Source organism: Grammomys surdaster, unplaced genomic scaffold (assembly GCF_004785775.1).
Source record: "Grammomys surdaster isolate TR1022 unplaced genomic scaffold, NIH_TR_1.0 147, whole genome shotgun sequence".
Classification (NCBI taxonomy): domain Eukaryota; kingdom Metazoa; phylum Chordata; class Mammalia; order Rodentia; family Muridae; genus Grammomys; species Grammomys surdaster.
In genome coordinates, this window is record NW_021604605.1 from 2216938 (window position 1) to 2242201 (window position 25264).

The following is a 25264-nucleotide window of genomic DNA, read 5'->3' on the forward strand; positions in this document are numbered from 1 at the left end:
TGTGTGTGTGTGTGTGTGTGTGTGTGTGTGCGCGCGCGCGCGCCTGTGTGTGTGTCTGTGTGTGTGTGTGTGTGTCTGTGTGTGTGTCTGTGTACATGCACGAGTGCATGTGTGTGCTTGTGTGTATAGTGCATGCATATAAATATTCCCATGTATGCACATGCAGAGACAGAAGTGGACTTTAGATGTCTTTCTCTAGCTCTCTCTGGCTTATCGCCTGGAGACAGGGTCTTTCCTTGAACAAGAAGCTAGCAGTTTCAGCTAGACTGGCCAGCCAGGGAGCTCTCAGGATCTTTGTGTCGCCAAGGTTACAGATGAACTTTGTATCTAGTACTTGCTTTGAAAGTTAGGAATCTGCTGATCCTCGGCTTTAGATTATCCATATCGAGACACTGCAGTCAGCATTGGGTTGTTTGTTTTGAGGTAAAAGCAAGCAAATGCTTTTAACTCGTATTTTCCAGAAATGTGTTTCTGGGGGATGAAGAGGAGGAGTAATGTTTTCAAATGACTAGGGCTTCTGCAGCCAGTGAAGGTATGAATTTAAGGCGAACTTGGGGGTTGGGGGAGGTCTTTTTTTTTTTTTTCAGTTCCATTTGAGTCCTTAGCAAACATTCAGAAAAACACTCTGGCAAAGCTTGTAGAGCAAATACACTCACCGTGGAGCCAGGGCTCTCATGTACTTACTTGCCATTATAACTAATAGCCCTATTTTTGTAATCAGAAAATGAATTCATTTCCTAGTAACTTTGAAAAGGCTCATCTTTCGTTTTTGTGATCTACGTTGGCTTCTGTGTACATCACTACTAGCACCATTACTGATGTCAGAGTCATGGAGGAAAAATGGGCAACTCTTCACTGTGGCCTTTTAGAAATAGAATTATCAGCAACAGGAAAAGATGCCTGGTAAAGAGGTAAATCTAGTGTTTGATAAATGGAACAGTATTCCCTGAGAGCAGAGGTTCACAGAAGTACGGTGACAGACTACCTTTATCTGGGCACTTGAGGTATGAGTTCTCTTGCTGTGTCCCACACTTGCTGAAGAAGACAATCAAAAGGCCAGGCTTGGCCTTCTGTTTTCAAGAAACCCTCCTAATGATTCTGATGAACACAAATATTTGAAAGGCCTTAGTTTAGAGAAAAAAAAATTTTAACAATTCAAGGTAATGTTTCAGTGCTGCAGAAACATATCATAGAACTTCATTTTGATGGATCATATAGAAACTTCTCATGGAATATTGTGGAGGCGATTAGCCAAGAAGCATATGGTTGGACAAATATGTGAAAGTGAAATGAAGTAAAATGATCTTAGCCATGTGTCTGTTATAATGCTTTAGAAAGAGTAGTGACTTTCTGTATATAAAGCTCTATTGTCAGGATTGTGAAACATGCACAATCCAAATACAAAATTTCATAAGCAGAAATGTGAGGCAAAATTGGTGTGTGTTTATATACGATATATGCATGTGTATGTGTATATATCATACATATGACATGCATGTGTGTGTTTAAGCATTTTTACATTTTATGAGTCAGTTTAGCTTCCAAAAGGTTAGCTTGTTGATAGGAAAAATGGGAAATGAACTGACTCTTTTATTACCAGATTTAAAATGAGATTCAACTTTTATTATTTACCTACTTTGTATACTATTTAAAATCCCTTTGCTGTGTATAATCATTGGTATTTTAACAATTAGCATCTTTTTTCACAATTGATTCTTTTGGGGATACAAAGGTTTTATTTGAGCCCTTCACACATGTATATAACATATGTTCATCAGGCTACCCCATTCCCTCCCTCACTATCTCTCCCCAGTTTATTTGTTTTCTTATTTACTATTATTATACAATCTCCTCATTGCTTTGTCCTTCACACTAATGAGAAACCATTCATGACTTGTCTGATTTTATCTTTTTAACACGTTATAAATGAAATATAACATTGATCACAATAATGCTAGAACTGTCAATCAAAGACAGCGATGTTCTATGCTTTTGTGTATAAGAAAGATGACTTTATTATGTTTTATTATGATTCAAATATGAATTTCTGTTGTGTTAGTTTTCACAAATGTTTTTGTTTTATTTTCTGAGTACTGAGACTAGAACCTGGAGTCTTTGGCACGCTGGCAAGTGCTTGGCCACTGAGGTACACTCTAGCCTTCGTTACTGAGGAATCATAATGTAGGATAGTTGTAATACTAGGAGAATAATTAGTCTCTTAAGTGCTGGTTTGTTGACAGTTGAAGAGGAGAGAACAGAGATTGTTTGAAGTGTTTTAGGAGAATGAGAATAATATGTGAGTCTGCATTTTTATCTTCTGCTCCTCCACTGAAATACTAAGATGTGTTAGTAACAGTTGCTTAACAGTAACAACCAGTTCTCATAGGAGACATCTCACTTTTTTAACATTATGGTAAACTATTTGTCTAGGCACTTGGTTTATATTACTTATGTAATCAAGTATTAAGTAAACTATAATGCACTACTTCCAATAGAAAGCTAAAATGATACAAATAGCTGTAATTTGTTAGACTATCTTTGATTAATTGTAAGCAAGTATTTTAGTTTTATTAAAAATAATAATACATTTTGATATGATATTATTTTATTTCTAAAAAATAATAAATTTTACCAAATCCCTATAGGCTTTCAAGGAACCTATAAAGTATATGGAATTAGGAATTACTTGTAGAAAAGTTAATTAGCAGAATTTGAATTACAAATCTGGTGCACTTGGATTCCACTTTAGTGTTCTTTTCAGGAGAATCTGCATTCATACTAAAATGCATTTCTTCTTTGTTTAGTGAATCTATGTTTGAAGTATGACTAGTCTGTTAGTCAGGTTTCTGTTGCTATGACAAAAATACCTGAAAAGAAGAAAGTGTGTATTTTGTGTACAGTTTCAGAGGGTTTTGTCTGTTATGTATCCTGAGACCTGTTAAGTCCTATGATTGGAAAGCTTGTGACAAAGGAAAGCTGCCCAGCTCCTGTTAGTCTAGAAGAAAATAGAGATAGAGAGATAGATAGAGGGGGGGACAGGAGAGAGAGATAAAGCTAGAAAGAGAAAGGGAGATGGATTGATGGAGTGAACTTATAGTCAGTATTCCAAATGATCAGAATTGGGTCTAATATTGTAAAGTTTATGGCACCTCCTAGTAGAGTTGCTATCTGCATAGCAAGTTTTCATTCACGACCCTTTTGATGAATATTGCAGATTGAAACCAAAATAATTAGTTCTAAATGGTTGATTCTCATCACACTGAATTTGTGATTGTTCACAGTTTTTTCTGTCATACTATTTTCATTCTGTGCCGTCAGTTGTTCTGCCACTTATGTGCGCTAGAGTCTTGTCATCAGCAAATGTCTATAGCACTCTATGTCTTAAAAGTTGTGGAAAAGAACTAAAGGACAAATTGAAGGGTTGAGATGTGTACATTACTGATATAGTTATATGATGTAGCCACTTACTCATTTATATTTGAAAATCACATTCATGGTACTGAGCTTTTGGTGCGGAAGGCTTCTGTGAGATGGTATGCATGTACTGTGTTTGAGTTGTCCTTTGTCTCTGATCTGAAAGGAATGGAATATGGCAGAACAATCTGCACTGTTCTGTTCAAAACCAGGCTGAACTTGTCCTTTTTGGAGTTTTCCTCCAAGCTTTATCACTTTGTGATAATATGGAAGCTACAGCACTCAAACCCTTGGGACCAGAAAGCCTGCTCCAGAAGGAAAACACTGTATTTTTCAGCTTCTTCCGTTATGGTGATAAGAATGGTCACAAAATGCTACTTTCTCCAGTAGTTCTCTCTCCCGGTAGGGTTGTGCTGACGTCTCCCTTTTGTTGGGTCTTAGTGGTCAGGGCTCAAGCTCCTGAAAAGTTAACATTGTTTCCCCCAAATAAACCAGCAGAAGCCTGAAACTTGTGTAAAAAGAATCATTCCACATCCTGACAGATAGAAGACTTTCTTTTTTCTTTCAGTGGTTGACTAGTTGCTGCATGTTTTTAAGCCCTCTCTCTTTTAAACCTGTGTGTGTGTGTGTGTGTGTGTGTGTGTGTGTGTGCTTGTGTATGTGCGTATGTGTGTTTTGGATGCGTACATGCATGGGCATACAGAGGCCAGAAGTTGATGTCCAATGTCTTCCTCTACCATTCTATACCTTAATTTTGAAACAATCTTTTTTTTTCTGAACCTGGAGTGCATACTTTGAGAGAAATTATGGAGGTTATAGAATAATGAGTTTCCTTTTGACATTTTCCTTTTGACAATGCTTTTTCTTTGCTTCCTCCCACTATCCTCTCCTATTCTCCATCTCCCCACTGATATCTGTTCCCACAGATAGTCCTTCCGTCTGCTTCAGGGTCACTTATACTCCCTTACACTCTCTTGTTTTCCTCTGTCCCTCCCTTTCCGATTTCTTCCTCCCCCATCATCATGGTCTGTTTCTCAAAGGGAGAAATGAGATAGCCAATAATTATTTGAAAAATTGTTCAACCTTTTTTGCCATCTGATACACAAATTAAAATTTCCTTAAGATCACATCTCATCCAGTTCAGAAATGTTCCCATCAAGGAAACAGGTGGCTGAGATGAGGACCAGAGAGAGGAACAAACTCCTGGTGGCAGTGTGAACTGGTGCAGCCATTATTGAATGCAGCAAAAAGACCTATCAACAAACCAAAGACAAGGCATATATCAAAAGACTCAAGTCAGCATACCATAGGAGTACATGCACACCGATATTTACCGCACTATATGAAAATGAGTTTTTAATTACATTTATTTATATGTATGTCCTTGTGCACATGTGTGCTATAGTGTGCGTGTGAGAGTCATAACACAACTTGCACGAGTCATTTCTCTCCTATAGTGTGGGTGTCAGAGATCAAACTATGGGCATCAAGTATGACAAGAAGTACTATTAAGCACTGAGACACTACTCCCGAGGAAGACTATATTCAACATTCAGTTACCTTGTCTATTGATTTTTAGTCACCCTAAATATCTATGTACTTAATAGAATATCTCTCACTCTACATATATTTGTATGTTAAATCATTTCTGGCTGTAACTAATATTAATTAATATTCAGTCCTTGCTAGAGGGAATATGGAGATTCAGCTGGTAGAACTGTTTGAAATTATCTATTAAACTATCCTTAGTTTATCTCTACCAAAGTTTAGAAGGCAATAAGGTGTCTCGGTCTTTGGAATGTGACCTGTGTCTAGGAAAAAAGACCTAGGTTGAAGTCCCCATTCTATTCCCTTGTTATCTCTGTCAGCCTGGGCACTTCCTTCCTTTTATATTTCAATTCTCACTACTAGGAAGAGTCAAAGAAATAATATGTTTATAACACTTTGACTAGCATAGTAAATAAATAATGAAGGCAGATACCTTAGATGGACACATGGTGAAAAAATGCAAACGAACTAGGTGGGGCACACATATCTATAATCCCAATATTCCAAAGCTGAGGCAGGAAGGTCAAGAGTTTCAGGCAGATATGGATGTCTCTCTCTCTCTCTCTCTCTCTCTCTCTCTCTCTCTCTCTCTCCCTCCACCCCCCTCTGTGAGTGTGTGTGTGTGTGTGTATCAAGTTGAAGCCAGACTGGGCTATATGGTAAGACACTGCCCCCCCCAAAGAATTAAACCAGTTCACATTATCATATAAATCCTTCAAATGACTTTTTGTTGGGATGGAATTAGTAGAAAGCCTAAACGTTTGTTTACAAAAGTCACATGGCAAGTAACCTAAGCTAAAACTGTATGTACAACTTTTCTCCAGCATCCTTATGGATAGTAAAAATACTTCAGCACTCCCTTGTCCTTATAGAATCTAGTGTGTAACAAACTCATTGCAAAATGTGAAATTGGATAAGATAAAAAAAGATGCTCCAGTTACCTTTAGTAGAAAAATCCATGTGTGAGACCTGCATACTGATGTTTTTACACTACTTGGCTTATTTTACTTTATTGGCTTTATGAGATATTTTCTAGACTGGAATTTGACTTACCTTATATAGAAAGTATAAACAGATGAACTCATTTAATTTTTTTCAAAAGTCCCATTTTCCAAATTTTATCCTGATTGACAAGGAAGGCACAATATACCTAGGGTAGATTTGTTTTATTTTTATTGCTCTATCCCAAGTTGAGGACTCCATTCAATAAAGTACAGATTAGATTGCACTGTAGCATGGTGACACCTTTCTGTGATGAATATAAAGTTTTCACCTTGTAAAAATACCTCGTCCTTACAAATACACCAATCCTTCTATAAGTCTTCCAGCTTTTTAAGTTACTTTGGGAGTAAAACTGATGTATTTCAACAGCTAATTTATTGCAAATGGTATTGCTTTCTTGATTTCTTTCTTAATGAGTTGCCATTTGCCTACACGACTATTACTGATTTTTGCATGTTAATTTTATATTCTGCTACTTTGTAAAAGGTATTCAGCATCCGTAGAAGGGGATCTTTAGGATCTTTATGTACAGAATCACATCGTCTTCAAATAAAGATACTTTGATTTTTCAAAAAAAAGTTGGAAAGAAAAAATGAATGAATGAATGAATGAATACAGCTAATCAATTCTCTCTGTTCTTTGCTTTGCTTAATTTTCCCCCTTGTTTGAGATTTGGAGATACACATCTTTTGGCAATGATAGTATTTCAACTTCTTCTCTGTAAGAGCATGAGGCATTTGTGGCTGAAGGATTGATTTATTTTAAAACATAAAACCTTCGTTAATCTCTTTATTTTACTTAAACTAATCCATGTTCTAGTTATATTGTTTGAGATGCCCTTATTTAGGTCTTTGACTAGTAGGAACAGTTTCATCATTGTCAAATATTAAAAGCTCACCAAAAGCAGAAGGTTATTTAATGAGATTGTTGTATTTACTAAACCAGGCTTGAAGAGGGTCCTTTTAAAACACACTTTTTCAGAAAGTTATGGCAATAGTCTCATTTAGGGCTTTTTGTTGATTCACTTTATATCTCTGAAATACATATGTATCTCTGAATTCATAAGAAATTGAAGAAAGTTGGTGGGTGTTAAGGTAAGACAAAATCAGTTCTTTTCTTTTCCTACAGAACATAGAAGATAACTGACCTAAGTTTTAGATGAATTTCAGACACATTTTGCTGAAAACACCACTTTATTTAAATATAGTACACTTAGGGTTTGGATTTTTTTTTCTTGAAATTGTATGACACTCTAAACTGTCTTGACTCTAGATCTTACATTTTTAAATAAATCTTAAATAATGACTTAGACTACTATGGATGAATATATATGAAATGACTAAGGAAGTGTGACTTAGTTCATACTGCCAAAGATTTTAGAGGTGGCCTGTGTTACCAAGCCTAACTCCCTGCTTGGAAATTACATTTTTGTTATTAATTGGAAGTATGATAAGAGTATGAGGAGAACTCTAGTTGTCATGTCATTTGTCTCTTTCTGAGGTTTGTAACATGATCTCACTCTGAGAAACTTAGCAACCTGTAAACATTTTTATATAGTGCTCTGAAATTTCTTTATCTGAAGGAGTGTTTATCTTTAGCACAAGAGCACCTGATTTTTATCTTTATGTTCCTAGTTTTAAAACGCAGTAGTAAGTTATCATAGTGCCCATTATATAACTTTTGTGTGGATCGAAAGGTGGCTGTATTTTGTGACATAATTATCAAACTTTTTGATAACAAGCTGAGTCTTGTAAAACTAACTTTTAAAAATTGTTCAGACAATAATTAGCGTTTTTCTCATCTTATGTTCTTCTTATATGTTTGGAAGATATTTATCTAAATTAAATCCTTGTTTGAAACTTGTGTTTCACATAGAGGCAGGAAATTTAATTTTGCTAAATGGAAACCCCAATGTTTAAGCATAGCACATAACTAAATCTCATAGGAATCTAGAGAATTGCCAAATACCTTCCTACTTCCTGAGTTTTAGTACAGTTAAAACTCACTTGAGACCCTTAAGTCATGGAAAACCTCGAGTAACTGGCTTGGTTCCAGGGGAAAGAAGTCCCAGTGTAGAAAAGCCAGTTTGACAGAGGTGACTTGCAGTTCTGGCCTGAGTAAGCCTTCACAGAAAAGAAAGCCAGAGCACGCTGGGGGGAATTCCTGATAAACGGAGGAAAGGCCTGGGTCTGGGACAATGATAGTGGAATACTGTTTTGTAGCAATCAAAGTAAAACACTCCCATCTTGTTAGCTTTGAGGAGACTCCATGTAAGCAGAAACAAAACAACAACAAAAAATATTGCAATAAAAAAATCACTTTTTCGATTTAGGATGGAAATGAAAGTGAACATAAAACAGAAACAACAACAAAACAAGCCTGGCCTATACTGTGCCATGAGTTCTAGTTTGCTCTCTTTATTTTGTTTATCTGTAGCACAAGGAAAATGAATTTGATTGGTATTTTCACTATCCCCTCAGTAGAGAGATAATGGTGGGCATTTCATGCAGTGTGGTAGCTTTTACTAATTAAGCAATGTTGTAAAATACCGAGTGAGCAAGAGTGAGCAGATTTCGGAAGGACATATGGGATTCTTGTATATTTTTACTCTCTATGAAAGCTATTTATTTATTGTGCCAGTTCTTCCAACTATTTAGATCAAGACTCCTTGTTTTTGATAATCCTGCTTTGGAGCAATGGTCTGTAGTATGTATCCTAGCAAATGCTAAACTAAATTATTTTCAAGGGTCTTTCTACTTCATCCTTTAATGTTTCTGTTATATGTCCATCGATGTATAAAGTTTCCCTGCATAGAATAATTTCACTCACTCAGAACCTACTAAATCTGAATCTTTTTTAATTCCAAAGACTCTGTATTACCAATAAATAAAAATAAATTCAGGACTGTGGCTACCGAATGATTCCTAAGTTGATTGCCACTTCTGTTTATATTCAGCAGTGTGAGCCTATTATAGCCATCTCCTGGAATATATTATTTGTCCATTAGAATTAGCCATGGACTTTTACTTTGTTTTCATTGTATTTTTCGTTTCTATGTAGGGGTGCTTTGCTTGTATGTATGTTTGCGCATCAAATGCATGCAGTGTCTGTGGAGACTAGTAAAGGGTGTCAGATCCTGGAACTGAAGTTACAAATGGTTGTGAGTCACCATGTGGGCCCCAGGAATCGAATCTGTGTCCTCTTGAAGAGCAACCCGGGCTTTTAACCACGCAGCCATCCTTCTACCCTTATGTTTTAAAATATTCTTTTTTGTTTTTTAATGTTCATTAGTCTTCTGATTGCTTGTATGTCTGTGTGAGGGTATCAGATCCCCTCAAACTGGAGTTACAGACAGTTGTGAGCCACCTTGTGGTTGCTACGAATTTAACCTGGGTCCTCTGGAAGAGCAGGCAGCGCTCTTAACCACTGAGCCATCTCTCCAGCCCTTTCCTTTGTTTTAATATGAATAATCAAGCATTGACAGAAAATGCTATTCCAATTTTGTGTTTTGAGTATGTACTTGGATAAACTTTATGTGAGTATATAGAGGGAAACATGACATTAATCTCTCATTTCCCTGGACATTAATGGATGAGTAGTTCACAGACAGGATTAAGAAAGAAAGTTGGCCTCCCTGTTTAATCTCTCCCTAGCTCACAAACAGAAAAGCCTTTAAAAAAATATAAAAGCCTCATTTTCATGCTCAAAAAATGGATTGTATAAGTTTGGAGTCAGGCCGGGAGTGTAGCTCGAAGATAGAGCGCTCTGCTGGGGACGGGAGTCCACCTCCAGCTCCACAAAATAAATAAAGAAATCCTCTGTCTCATCCCATGCTCCTTCTTATCTTAACCTAAAGAGGGAGCTCCAACAGGCAGCGCAGTCACTTAACTATACAAAAAAAAAAAAAAAAAGAGTGAGTGTAGTCCTGCCTCTGTGGCTGAGAAGGTGGAGCGGCTGGCAAGGTAAGTGATTGGTGTGATGCTTATGGTGGGAGGGGCTACGGAGTGAACAAATTGCCTTCTCCAGTAGCCAACTTCCTTCAGTTCCTTGCAGCTGGTCAGGTAAGCTGGAGCTTAGCATTCCCTCTGGGTGACTTGTGTGCTTGCTGATCCTGGGCCGATGGGTCCCGCAAGACGGGCCCTTTGGTAAAGGGAGTAAAATGGCTTTGACTTTATTTAGCTCAATTCACAGCATAGAATGGGTGCGGAGCAAGTTACGAGATAAAATATTGAATGTAGCACATGTATACTTAGATGGCTTGTAAATTAGGATTCTTTTAGTTCTATTTGTTAAGTTTAACGTCCCTAGGTAGGATTCAAAGCATAAGCCTTAGTGAGGCAAGAAAGGGTACAGGCAGCTGCTGTTCTTTTTGTCTTGGCTTCCTAATTGCAGTGTTAGATGCTGAAGGGGGTGTCCAGACAAAGAATGTAAAAGAGCAGTAGTACAGTAGATTCTACTGCTGAGCAGAGGCAGACACTCTTTTATATTGTTTCGTAACAAAGTCTATGTAGCAAGTAGCTGTCTGATTGTGTGGCTTTAAGTGCATTTTTTTCCCGCGGATAATACACTAAGTTTTCTGTATTTAATGACATTTTATGTTAGCTGCCACAAGACGGTGAAAGCCAGCTTCTATGAAGGCTTACCATCAGAAGTGCTTCTGAATTGGATAACTTGGCACCAATGTGTGTCTTTATCCTGAGAATTTAGTTTGATTCTGGGTATTTTTAAAATAGAGATGATTCATTCACAAGGAGTTGGTTATTGACAAAGTATCCAGTAAATATTCTATCTAAAATGATTGAAGATATTCAACTAGAGCAAAGGTAAAAACTGTATGTTTAGTTGGCGGGGAATGGAGCAGCAGGAGTAGATTCTGGATATCCGTGAGGTCAGCTTGCTTCGATTGTGAACAAGTTGGGGTTTTGTTTTTACTGTTATTTACTCTTTCAAACTTTTCAATGAAAAGATTCAAGCCTGTGATGATTCAAAAGTAAAATCTTTCTTTATTGGGAATTAAATTGAGCTTGGGTGGAATATATTTCTTAAGAATTGATATGTACAGTAGAGAGTCACAAGAAGGCTCCGCCTGCTGTGCTTTTCCTAAAGCCGTATTTCACCTTTGTCGAAGTAGCTTAGGGGAATTTGACCTACAGCCCGCTTAGAGACATTCTGCGTAGGGGTGGGGCAGGTAGAGAAGCACGTTGTGGTAAACAGACAGCAGACCCTAGAAATCCAGAGCTCCCCTTGGGCAGGCCCAGGTGCTGATTAGATATGCATCAGTGGCTGGGTTTTTTTTTTTAATCATTCCTGTTGGTCATACAGTGGGGTCTATATTCTGGGGGATCTTGAGACTCTTTGGATTAGAACTAGGGAGTTATATCTGTGTGCCTTATGGATTCATATCACTTCTGGTTCAGTTATACTAAATTACTAGGAGAGTGGTCACATATTCCTCGGGGTTCATAATCATAGGAGAAAACTTCCAGACTGTCCTCTAGACTTAAATGAAATAATAGCTCATTCAACTCAGTCATGTGTTGACTACTGTTCTCTTTCTTGGAGAAAGAAGAGGGAGCTCATTAAAGGCAATAGAGTGGGGAGCAGGGAGAAGTTTTTAAGTGCAGCTCTCTAGAAACTTATCCTCCCAAAGGTTAGCAAACTTGTGTGGCCACTATCCACCAGGCACAGATACATCCCTGAGGGGATTCAAAGATGAGAAAGATAGAGGTCTTCTCTGAGTGAGACTCAAAGTCTGGCACATGGGATAGGCATGCAAACAATTTATTGATGTATTTAGTGCTAGGTGTTAGGGCAACCTGAATAGACCCTTGGAGGAACAAAGGTAAGATAAGGGGTCGGGGTGGGGAGAAGGCTTCAGGAACAGTCTTTACAGACACGTGGTCATTTGAACAGATTCCATTTTGAGTACTGAGAAGGAGATGTTACTTTAAGTCCGGTTCAGCCCTAAAATGTTTCAGTTCTCAGAATCACATTATCTTAGTGGCCTAGTCTAGAACAATAATCTTTGAGCCTAATCCTCCCTTCCTGCTTTAGAGATCATGCCTACAAAGCTCTCTTGAAGAAGATAGGCAGCAAAATGTTCCTTTCTTCCTAGAGCCTTGCCTATTCGGACTTGAGAGCTAGCTGCTCAGAGGCCAGGATGGCCTTGAGAAATGGACCATCGGGTTGTTTCAGGAAAACGGGATTCTATTGTCTGAAGAAGGGGATGTTAATTGTACCTCTGGGGACATTGCTGGTCCAGTCCTTGGTGATTTGTGTTCAGCCTCAGTAATTTTGCCTTCAACATATTTTTTTTAAAAACTGGTTTGTTAAAGCTTTTTTTCTAGATTTCTTACCAGCATCTCAAATTTATAATAAAGGTGATGATATGCAACATGTTAAGGATATTCGTGGTATAGTACATCAATACTGATTGATGACACACTATTTGGAGGAGAAAATTATGCAGATTATCCCTATTAGCCACGTCTATGAGCATATATATGTTATAATAGGAGAGCACAGGTCAGGAATTTTTCCTTCATTTACCGAATGATCATTAAAAACGAGTAACTCTTTTTCTTCTTGAACAAATCATCTGTGTGGTGTGTTTAACATTTAATTTTTAGCTCCTGATAGTGAAGATCAATAAGGCTCTGTCTTTCAAAAGGTAATTCGGGTAAATTTTTATTTGAGAGAGGTTTTTTCATCTACCACTCCCCCCCCCATAACTCCAAATGTATATGAAGAGGCAAGTTATTCTGCAAACAGCTGTTTTTGTTAAAGGTACAGTAACTGACAGAAGGTACTTTTTTCAGCTTCCTGGGGTCCTTTTCTTATTTTGATAGATGACAGGGCTCTCATGAACATAAAAAGTACTTTTCATAGTTTTTTTTTCCACCAAGTGTATTCTGTTAGCTGACAGACTCTCTCATAACTTCCAAGACTTAGGTAGGATTTGAATCATTATAATGCTACTTTTCTTCCTCGGTTAAAGGCTTGCTATTCACTTGTGAAAAGCCTAAAGGTATGGGAAAGGCAATAGATTGAATTTTGGAGGTTTTATAAATGCTCTGCAAGTTTCTCCTTTGTCTGTTATCAACTTTTTGATGCGGATGTGGTTCACAGATGTCAGCAGCCATTCTCTCGCCCTGCTGCTTTTTGGTCGCATTTTCCCAGACAGTGGGTGGGAAAAGAGGGAACTGGAAGGCTCATCAGAGTGGGAGCACTTATTTCAGCAAAACCTGCCTTCCTTCTAGAATTGTTGTGCTAGCTGCTTAACTTAATAACATAATGACGACCAGGTGAGAGTTAGGTTTTTAAGGCCAAATGTAAGTAGGAAAAGAGGGAAATGGAGGCACGCCTAAAGGAGCTCACGCTCTAGTTTTCTTATTTTTGAAAAGTCTCTGCACATGGTTAAGGGGCAAGGGCAATTGATTTACATGTTTTAGCCAACAATAGCTACTGTTTTTATGATAAGAGTCTTAGGCCAAAGGATGTTGTCACCTAACATTTATGAAGTCCTTCAGAACATGGTCTAATTCTTACTAATACATGGCAATTCTGACACTCTCAGTCTAGATAAGAATGTAGAGGGTTTGAGACATCATTGAGGTGGCTGTGGAAACTGAGGGGTTGCTTTTTCAGAGCTAAGATTGGTACTGGAATATTATGGATTCATTGTGGAAGAGTGTCCTGTGGCCCACTCAGACTGCTTAGTAGTCCCAGGGACGTTCATGGTAAGCTTTCTAATCTGTAGTCATTGTTTTTCAAAGGACAGCAGCAGTCTTTGGGACAGTCCCCTCCGTATCCACATCTCATCCTATCCATATATGCTTTACCGAAGCCATTTTACCACTATGAATGAAAAACAAGGGTTACCAAATGTCAAAAACTACAGCTATATCCCCCATCGTGCCAATTGAAACATTAAAGCCTGTATCTAAATTTGGAGTTCTTGAGGAATAAATCTTATCTAGAAGTTTATTATCATCAAATGTTCTGCATATAAATACTTTGCCCTGAGTTCTGAAGTGAGTTTTATAAAATACGTGAGGGTCTTAGTGTTCCTTTGTGTATTTTACAGTTACCATGAATATTAAATTACATGATCTCCTCATCTATTTTTTGATTTAAAAAAATGTAGATTTTGTATTTTATAAGCTTTCTGTGTCAAAAACAGCAGTCTCCAGTAAGGTGGCATTGCTATGCATTTGCATTGTTATAGAATTAAATTATGGATTCTGTCATTCAAAAAAGGATGCTTTATAAATCAAGTAAAATCTCATAACTAAGATTAATAACTTTTTTCTTTTTAGTTTCATGATGCTTCATATCATGCTTTGGTTTTATAGCCCAAGTTGATGTCATTTTTACACTGTAATTTTCTCTTTATTTTCTATTTCTATGTACTGTTTTTGTTTTGTAAAAATTTCATTAGTTTCTGAAAAAAAGAAGCTTAAGGAAAGTTACTATTTGTAATGGACAGTAATAAAAAAATTCATAAAGATATGTTCAGTTTTCTTCTCTCTGGGTTGGCAGAAAACATGCCAGATAGATTGTTCTCCTTTTGTTCTTTTGTTCATTTCCCTTTCTTCTAATACAGGAAGTATAAATGATGTTAACAGTCTGTAAGTTTTAGCAAATGCTAAAACCCGAATCAGTTCCCTTTCTTTCCCTTCAAAAGGCGCTCTATTGAAATAAATAAATTAATGGGGGTAAAGGCACTCTATTGTTTGGAATTCTGAATACAACAGATATATTTATATGTCTTTTTCTCTTTTGCAGAGGGATTACAAATCCTATTCCATAGCTACCTAATAGCAATGGTCTTAAGTTATCTAGGCTTTGCAACCCAAGGCAATCCTGCTCAGCAGCTGCCTGAGTTCTCTTCCTCGCTGCTGCTATGTAACTGCCTCAAACCATAGAATTGACGCAATGTCCCAGAATGTGTGTCTGCAGCAAGCTGAAAGATAGGCAAAGGTCAGGAGTAAGGTATTTCCACCTGGTTAGAGGCCAAGAGCCCGAAATGCAGCTGCAGCTGCAGCTGCTGATAAAAAAGCCTGAAATTCAGACTCGAGGTCAGAGATAGATGGGGATTAAAGATCTGGACCATCACGGGGCTCCCTGCAACTCTGGAATAATTCCATTTCTCTGGAAAAATGAGATGGGAGAAGAGACAAGATTTAGGCCTGGGCCTTGGGAGAAATTTTTGCTGTTGGGGTCTGGAAGGAGTAGCAGGAAGACTGACGTAGAAGCATAAGCTACCATGCCGTGGTGGAAGTCACCAAATGCTATGCATCTTCTAGACTGGGTTTTTGAGCCAAACGACCTTACTTGTGTTGCTGGAGGGTGAAGGGTCTAGGCATTATAATCCATGTGACTGTCTCAGCGTTTAAGAGAGATATAGTATATGTAAAATGATGTTTATGGTTTTCTTGGGAAGAGATCCCTGAGATTGTGATTTTAGTGTGGGGGAAATTTTTCTTGCAGTGCTTATGTGTGTTGAAATTATATAGCTTTTTATAAGCTATTTGTATGAATTCAGGAGAATTAGCTTAATAACATTTCCAACTCTTAATCTGTATAATTTCTTCTTTTTCCAGAATTTAAGAACAAAATTTAAAGATATTTGAAGTGAGGTTATTATTAGATTTGATAATTATTTTAATTTGATCAAAAATAAATATACCAGGGGAAGAAACAGACGGGCAAATGATAAGTGTACTTTCAGTTTTTCACAGTAGGTTTTAAGTTATACTCTACCTCATGAATATGTGCAATTATCATCCGAGTACATTTTATATGTGTGTATATATTTATAGAATTAATGAAGACTTCAAAAAAGCAGCAACAGTGCATTCAAATGTGCATTATATGTAGCTTGGCAAACATTTTGAAGTACACACCATGTTTCTCAATAAAATTGTAGGAATGATTTCATAGAATGATACTGAAATGAAGTGAATGTGTGTATCACTTGAGTATTGCAAATAAGTACCATGCATAGAATGTGTTGAATGAAAACTCTTGGTCAACTGACTCATTTTTCCCCTGGGAATTCAGATAACTTAACTTGCATTCTGAGTCCAAAGAAAAAGGTTGTATTTTTTTCGTTCTTCTTCCTCTTCCTCTTCCAGTAACTTCATGCTGGGCAAAGAATCCCACATCGATGGGAAAAGGTTTACTTGCAGTTGTGCTTATCTCAAAAGGATTATGGTGGATTTAGTAATCCAAACAGGATAGCCTTTAGTTGCTTCGTGTAAGGTTCATAGTTGAATACAGTGGTCGGTCATAATAAGACATTGCAATAAACAACTTGTCCAGTGACACTCTTTGCTATCACATAAACAGCAGCTGAGTCACCGTTTACAGGACATCAAAGGCATGTGGGGTTTTGCCTTTGGTTTTTTGAAACAGGCCCCACTCTGAAGCCTATGTTAGCCTTGAACTCATGGCTTTAATCCTGCCTCTGTCTCCACAATACTGGGATTACAGACATGAGTCACCATGCATGGTTCGATAGAATTTAAATATTATCCTTGCTTGAAACTGATTGAACTATGAATTTAAAAAATGATGAGAATCCAGGACAAACTTTAGTATCTCAATGACCTAAGGATGTTGCTGCTACAACCTAATAATCAACATATGACCATCAGACATACAGATTTATTCTCAGACTATCACAGCCTCATTAGCATAAAGTGCTGGGGAAAAAGAAAGCTTTGGAACCTAGACTGTCCCAGGTAATAGAATCCAGGATTAATAAACTTGTATGTGATTCTTAAACATCCTCCCTGAATTTTTTTAATTACTTGTCCATATGGATCCATATCCCAGTCTTAAACAGATGATTTTACATCTTTGCAACTCTTGTTGAAAGATTTTTATTTCACTTTGTAATTTCTACTTATATTTTATGGCATACCTTTCCTAATAAAGAGCAACTAAGAATGTTCTGGAAGAATAACAACTAGATTTTTGCGAGTATGCCCCCATGGGCAAGTCACTAGTGTTACTAGTGTCACTAGTGTCAGTTTGTTGATCTGGGAGATAAAGATAATAAGAGTGTCAATTTTACAGGCCTGTTAGGAAAAGAAAATGGGGACTTCATGGCTAGGGCTTGTGACTGTTGGTTCTTAAGAGCTTAGAAAGTCTCTATAATTTCTTTAACCGTACCAGAATTATTAAACACAGATTTATCTAAATTTTTGCTATTAGGGTCGGTGCACTCGAGAGAACTGCAAGTACCTACACCCTCCACCCCACTTAAAGTCGCAGCTAGAAATTAATGGGAGAAACAATCTGATTCAACAGAAGACTGCCGCCGCCATGTTCGCCCAGCAGATGCAGCTTATGCTCCAAAACGCTCAGATGTCATCTCTTGTAAGTTACGCTAGTCTTTGAGAACTGCCAATGCATGTGGGGTATTCTGGCTGCTGTATGACTGTTCTCCACACCAGCCTTCTATCCAGCATATCTGTTTACATTAAGTCCAATCACAGGAGACTTTTGAGCACTTGATGTTTTTGTTCATGATACTGTTTCCAGAACATCTAGATAGATTGATGCATGATAGATTTTATGTTCTACACTATTAGTTTGCCAAATATATTTGCCTTCCAAGTCAGTGCTGGTAATTAAGTGGATTGATTAATCCTCATGTAACCAGTGAGCTCCCTAGAGCTCATTTGGCCTTCCATAATACTTTACATGAGCAAAGTCCTTGTTGGACTCGTCTGGGCTTTTATATGCTGAAGGATCATGTTTCCTCCCTACTCATCTGGATAGTAAGATATTGGGAATAACGTTCACAGAAAGGTAGATATGTATATTGAATATGGAAAGTACATGGGAATAAACCAAAGGAATTTTTAACTATTTTTTCACTTTATTGTGGTATGGTGACAATGTATTCATTTAAGGTATAAATGTGATGATTTATACATATAATACATATGTGTGTCATTTATAAAAGGAGATGACATAAATTAACCTAAAGGATATTATGTCATGTGGAACAGATCAGACTGAGAATGACAAATCCTGCACGGTTTTACTTATATGTAATCTCAAAAATGTTGAACTCATAGGAACAGATAATAAATTGATTGTTGCTAGAAGCTTTGGGTGAGGGTAGGGAGATGTTGGTCAATGTTTGACTAAGGCAAACAAGTATTTAACTCACCGTTACCATTCTCAGGCTCGTATGGAAATAAGCAAGGGATAGAACAAGATGTTACTAACACATGAGCCCAATATGTCTTATAAATCCAGAGCAGGTATCTTTTCAAAGGTCAAGATATAGCCTCAGAGTGCCTGTCAAATGCCCTGTTTCGGGGAATCAGAGATCTGGGCATAGAGTAAAGTAGGAGTGAGAAAAACTATGTTCTTTTCAGCCTGTGAGAGCCTCTCTGTCTCTGTGTAGGAATGGTTAGAATGGCTCATGCTGGGCAAATAGAGAACCGTTTTAAAAGAAATGAGTAATACATTTATTGAGTTTGAACATTCTTCAATTCTGCTTTCTAATTTGATTCTCCATGAGTTTGATAATAGGTCACACACACACACACAGACACACACACATATATGGATACTAATATGTTAATATACATTAATATATATATTTTTCTTTGGTGGGTGTAACTTAAAGATCTCAAGCTTAAGAAGATAGCCAATATGACTCATCAGAATACAATACAATATATAATAAGTATTACATAGAAGATCCCCAGAGAACAATTAGAAATTGTTTTTTCTACCTCATTTAGTGATAGCTATTGTGATGAAACAAGTTAATATGGATTAATTTCTACAGCTAGTGTGTTCACAAAAATCTAATCCTGAGGTGGTTGATATGCTTCTCTATGGTCTAGGAAGTTGCTTTGTAGAACTGTTGTAATTCAGCTAATGTGTGCAATTTTAAGTGAATTTACCAGTCTCATCTGGAAGAAATCTCTTTAATATGAATCCGGATCTTGATATTACAGCGGGAATGTATAATTTTGCTTAATTTCCATGGTATGTATTCTTCCTATAATCAGTTCTTTTTATCTCTTTTAATCAACCCCTTACTAATAATTTAATACTTGTCCTAAGAACAAATTTTGTTTAAAAATTTCCAGTCCTGTGTTTGTGTGATTGCACATTAATAACCATTTGTATCACTAGCTTGAACTTCAGGTCTTTCCACAAAGCATACTTTGATTTGTTTCTAGGATACCAGAAGAACACATTTGCCTTCGGAAAATTGAATATAGCTTGCTTATTATAAACCCCTAGATAAAGGGAATGTCAGCCTACAGAGAATGGGAGCTAGAGAGCAGATTCTGTTCCATGTAACTGAACAATGAATAAAAACCACACCTAGTCAATTTAGGTGGTATGCTTGCTATGGTAGGAGAGTTTGTTCACTGTGTTTAACAGGTGTGCACTGACAGTTGCTTCTGTGAAGATCTACCTTTGAGAGCTTTTAGGTGGCTTTATTAAGAAAGCTTAGCAGATGGAGCAAGCACCGTGGCTCCCTAGCATTTTCCAATGCATTTAAAAAGCCAGTGTTTCTGATGTTCAGACTCGGTCTACACTGTCAAGAGGGAAGAGAACACTGTAGAATATAGTAGAAGTAGACATAGCAGAAAACTCTCAAACAAAGCAAAACTTAAAAACAATCTCAGCTTCACAATGAAGAATTTTAGTGATATGAAAGGACTCTTACTACTAAAGAGGATGCATGTACATATTAAAAATATAATGCTATAAGACTATAATATATTTCCTGAGACATTCTGTATAATGGACCTGTATCAAGAAATTCTCCTCCTAGTCCTCTATTGCAGCTTCCCCTTCCACCAGAGAAGGGTGGATCTGAACTGTGGTTTGGGGCCTCCTTTTTGCCCCTATAGTCACTGTACTCTACTTATCATTTGCTTACCTGACTACCTTTAATGTTTCTTTTTAACCAAAGACATCTATAATTTTAAAGTTAAAAAGGACTGGGTGTAGTTGAGGACAGGTATTTCCTTTTCAACCATGAACCTTTTCCCTTAGCTCTCTCAAGGGCAAAGGTGGCTTATTTTTAATAATTATGATGAGTAGACGAACATTATTATCATTTTTCATTTGTTTATAAAGATAACTCATAATTGTTGAAGTACCATTTAACTGGTCTGGAGATTATACGGGCCTTCTGCAGCATGCCTTTTGACTGCTTCTGCCCCTTAAGAACATCACTCAGTAGGTGACCAAGTAAAAACTATGAAACGTAAGTTATTCAGGTGTGCTCTATGTGAACAGTTAGTAAAGAAAGATAGAAATGAAAACTATGTATTTCATTGCTGTTCAGAATTTTCTGACAGCAATAAGCCCAATGATTTTTTTAAAAAAGGCTTACCTTTTTTTTTATACAACCTCAATGTCTTCAAAGGTACAATACAAGGACAGTATTATGACTGCTAATAAAATTTAAGGGCACCGTTTTTCTGGTATTAAAATCAACTCAACAAATTGCTAACAAATGTTTACTCTCAGTAAAAGAAAATGCTTAGTCTTCTTCCTCTAGATAGAAGCTCAGAGATGAAAGGCCATAGCTATTCTCTGGCTGCTAGGTCATGCTATAATTTACATCACTTAAAATCTTTTCTGTTCATCAATAGTTGTAACTGTTGTTGGGTATTACTGAGAATGAGTAGGTCTCTTTTGTTAGAGAGACAATGGATTTAGCATAACATTTAATTTTCATTTCTTTATGCTAACTTGATGAATAATTCATTTTAAGCAATGGGTTAGTGTCCCCAAAAATGTTTATAAACTAGACACATGTACTTAAGGCATAACTTTTGCTTTTTTCTTAATTTTTAAATGGAAACATATTTACCCACATATTTATGAGGTACACTGCAATAATTTTATAGATGCATACAATGTGAAATGCTAATCAGTGTGATCAGCATTTTCATCTCCTCGCTTAGTGGATCCATGTGTTGGGAACCTGAAGACTATCAAGATTTGTACTAGACTCTAGTTACTCAAACCATTTGATGAAAGAGACACCTGTACTTCCAGGTTTATTGACCACTGTTCACAGTAGCTAAGATATAAAATCAACCATCAAGAGGTAACTGGTTAAAGAGCCAGAATTTTTATTGAATTGTTATATTATTCAAAAGATGCTTTAGAGTCCTTTAAGAAGAATATTTGCTAGGTTCTTAAATTTTTACCTTGGAAGACTATTATCTTCCCATAGCTAATCACTAAGTAGCAATTATAAACATATATGAGTAAGGATTCTCTCTCTCTCTCTCTCTCTCTCTCTCTCTCTCTCTCTCTCTCTCTGGGGGGGGTGGGATGGGGTGTGTGTGTGTGGGTGTGTGTGAATGCTATGAATTCTTATGTTTGAGAGAGGTTAAATGTCCATACTTTCTGTAACACAAGTCTACAAAGGAGCACAGTGAAATCAGTAAATAGATCTGTTAGTTCAATTGACAGGAAAGATGTTGTATACATAGAGGCAGGATTAGGTTGCTTAGGTTACTGCAACTGAATGCACAAATTTGTAGGCTGCTTGACTTAACTCATGATTGTTAGTCAAAGCTAAACCATCGAAGGTTCAGATTCAAGGAATGGCATAGTTAGCTTGGGGCAGAGGTGGTGTTGAGAACATAGAAATGCTTATTTCAAAAGAAATAAGCAGCTCAGGAGTTCCTGCTCTGCTCCAGGGCCGCACTTGGAAGAACTTGCTCCTCAATAAAGTGTTATAGAATAGCATTTGTACTCAAAGATGGAATGGTCATAAAAGCTACAACTCTAATTTTAAAACCTAATTGCAACCCAGTAGAGTTTGTGGTTAAATCTTTAAAAAGAACTAAACATCTCCAGGAATCGGTTTACCTTTTTGATAGGCTGATTATTTACAGATTTTCTTCATACTATTAGAAGAAATAACAGACCCTAAGTACATTTAAATGGTTTTTAAAAAACAGAAAAAAAGCTAAAAAGAAAAATTTCCCCTGGCAAAAAGTGAAAATTAGAGAGGTTAGAGTTTTTGTGAACATTGAGCTTGGCTTTTAATCGAAAATTAATTACAGATGTTATTTTTTTAGTCTGAAAATAATCCATCCACCCCTCAGCCTTTGTTTACTAGATTCTAGTTGTAGTGGGTTTTTTTCAGTTTTAGAAAAAGCAAAATTAAGAAGTATTTAGAATTGGAAGTGACTTCAGTGAGAAAGTCCATAAAAGTCTGAGAGGAAACAAATACTTGGAAACAAGACTACTGTGTGGTTGTAATGTGGAGCTTTTACTTTCAAAGATTCTTGCTGATTGTGGAATGAGTATGAATCATTGAATTAGTAAGATCTGACTTGTCAAGGTCTAATTCCTGAAAATGGTGAGAACTTAGACAAGTTCCTGAGAACTGTTCCATCATAAGACTTAGCTGGGCTTGGTCAGCCCAGGGCTATTTGTCCTCAAACTGGAGAGCCCCTCCCAAGAGTGTTCCATCATCTTTTTTGGCATCTAGTTTGGTCCCTTCATTTTAAAGTATCTTCCCCTTACCCTAATGAGGCCTGTTCCTTTGAGGTAGATTCTTTCTGTTCTTGTTAACAGAGTAGTCAGTTAGTTTAATAAATTTGCCTAAGGAGGACTGCTGAAGCAGGAGCAGTCCTATGTCAGCCAACTTGGCCTTCAGGGTTTCTTCCAGCAGCTGTGCTAGTGGAAATTTAAAGTAGGCATGGAGGATAAGGTAGGAGTTGTACTTATTGCCCCTGCCAGACTCCACACATTCCTGTTTTCCCTGTAGTTAGAGGAAGCCCTCTGACTGCAATTTAGCATGTATGGGGGCAGTTTGATTTCTCCAGTGAAAGAAATGCAAGAAAGAACACATGCACTCAGTAAAACCACAGTGAGCTTAATTAACTTACTAAGTTGCTATTAGAAATATATAAGTAATATTTATTAGTCATTGGTTAAATTTCAAATTTATTTTGAAATATATCTTCAGTTGTATCTACAAGTCACTCAGTAAGTATTCAGTACTCTAGGTCAGAGAGAGCTATCAGTGAAATGATGACCACATTGTAAAGATGCAGACATGTGTCGGGAACTGGAAAACAGTGCTGTAAAGTGATAAAATGTGCCATTCCTGAGACTAAAGGCAGGAGCATACCAGTCTTTTTGAATCCAGGAATTTTAAGTACAGACATACCCAAACCAGTAAATAGCATTGTATTTCTAAGGCTTTTCTTTACTAATTATGCTCTTAAATTATAGACCATATAATTCTGGTATCTTATCTCTTCCTCCATAACAGAAATCCTTGTAGAATTTCTAGGATCTCCTTTTGAACAATGAGTGTCATCTGGTCCCTAGAAAAGACAAGGGCTGGGCTTAGTCACATCCATTTCTGAAAAAGGTCCTAGAGTTCAAAAGAAAATGGTAAAATAAAATGACAGTGATATCCTCATTTTAGATAGACGGTAAACTGTTAAGGCATTCACTTTTCCTAAATTACCCTTTTGTTTTTCCACATCTTCCATAAATAGTACTGGGCTAAGGAAAGAAAGAAGGGTGGGACACTATTGGGTGATTGGGACATGTGGCAGGACAGGCAGCCTTATAGCCAATTACAGCTGGGAAGAGGAAGGAGAAGGTGGGAGGAAAGGAGTTTTCAGGAATACACCAACCGTACCCCTCTGCCCATTAAAGGCATGGCAAAGGCTAAGGAAACTAAGAGAAATTTCTGTGTGTCTGTGTGTCTGTGTGTCTGTGTGTGTCTGTGTCTTTGTGTGTATATGTGTGTCTCTTGTCATGCATTGGTTAAATTAGGGCTTTTCCAAAAATCAGCTTACCAGTAAAGTTCATGCTTATAGAGAGTTGTTCTTTTAAAAGCACCTATATAGGAATTACTAAAAGGCAAAAAAAATCAAGAAACAGTGGTAATTATATTTGGAATATATATATAATTTCATGTATATATACTTTTTCATGTAACAACAATTAAAATAAAATAAAGATGCCATATACTTTAAAGAGGGTAAAAAGGGGGGTATGGGAGGATTTGAAGAGGAAATGGAAGGGAAAAATTATATACTGATATAAATATATAAAAATAGGATAATTATGTAATAAATATAATAAGATGTTATCATATAATCCCCAAAATAAAAAGAAATAGCACTATATTGTGGTATGGCTTATATTCCTTCAAAAATGCCTGGTACAATAAATGGTAAGAAAAATTTGTTTAGCTATAATACCTCATTTTCTCTCTTTTGAACACAGGGATCTTTTCCTATGAATCCATCACTTGCAGCTAATCCTGCTATGGCTTTCAATCCTTACATACCTCATCCTGGGATGGGCCTGGTTCCTGCTGAGGTTTTTCCAAATGGTCCAGTTCTGATTTCTGGAAATCCAGCTCTGGCACTGTCAGGAGTTCCTGGTCCAAAACCAACTCGTACAGATAGACTGGAGGTAAGACATATATAGATGCTTGTAATATGAATTGTTAACTTTATACATGATGTACCATTTTCAGAGGCTAGTTTGTTGAATGTTTTAGATAAGTACATCCAAGTACCTTTTTAGCCTAAGGAGCCTGAGAAAGAATGTTAACCATTTTTAAACTTCAATTGGACCTTACTCTGCCAACTGAATGAATTTTGTTGTGTAGTAGGTCAAACAATGCTTCAGAATGGTTCAAAAATGAACCATTGTGTAGAAAGTCTGAGAGTAAATGTTCTCTGTATCTATGCTGGAGCGTTGTAGAGTGGGATTATTGGGATGGCTCATAAATCTTTACTTTCTAGAATAGACACTCTGATCTAGAATGATAAACTGAAAAAAGATGAACCTAACATTCTAAAATTATAGAATGTAAAGCTGTATGAATGTAGGTTGTAAATGCATTATATGTCTAACCATTTTCTCCATGTTAAAAAATGATGTATTTCATAAGTAAATAGCTCATGAAACATGAATAATTTAAAGGAAATTTCAAACAGCCTTTGATTTACTGGCATCCTTTAGTTTTCCCTTAATTCTATTCTTTGTACACTAAAGTAAGTGACTGGTTGATTTGTTAAAAAGTCAGCTCCGTAGGCATTCAATTGAATACCTGCTCACATATTATAATGGAATCTGAATATACACATGATTTAATGTCCTTTACATGTTGACTGTGTAATAGAGAAACACCCCAAACCTTAAAGAAACAATTATATTTAGGATAGATAGGTCAACTTCAGGATTCAAATACATTCTTTAGTAATACTTTAAAGTCCTATGTTTGTGTAAGGCAAATAGA

General features: G+C 36.8%; 1 protein-coding gene across 5 annotated transcripts in view; it reads left to right on the forward strand.

The window, feature by feature from the left end:
* Nucleotides 1-25264, forward strand: part of Mbnl3 (muscleblind like splicing regulator 3) — a 94116-nt gene that overhangs the window by 52766 nt on the left and 16086 nt on the right. For all 5 annotated transcript variants that reach the window (XM_028764995.1, XM_028764994.1, XM_028764991.1 and 2 more), the window contains 2 exons: nt 17188-17352; nt 24241-24432. In XM_028764995.1, coding sequence (XP_028620828.1) covers nt 17299-17352; nt 24241-24432 — 246 coding nt within the window. In that variant the 5' untranslated portion in view covers nt 17188-17298. The remainder of the gene's footprint in view (nt 1-17187; nt 17353-24240; nt 24433-25264) is intronic.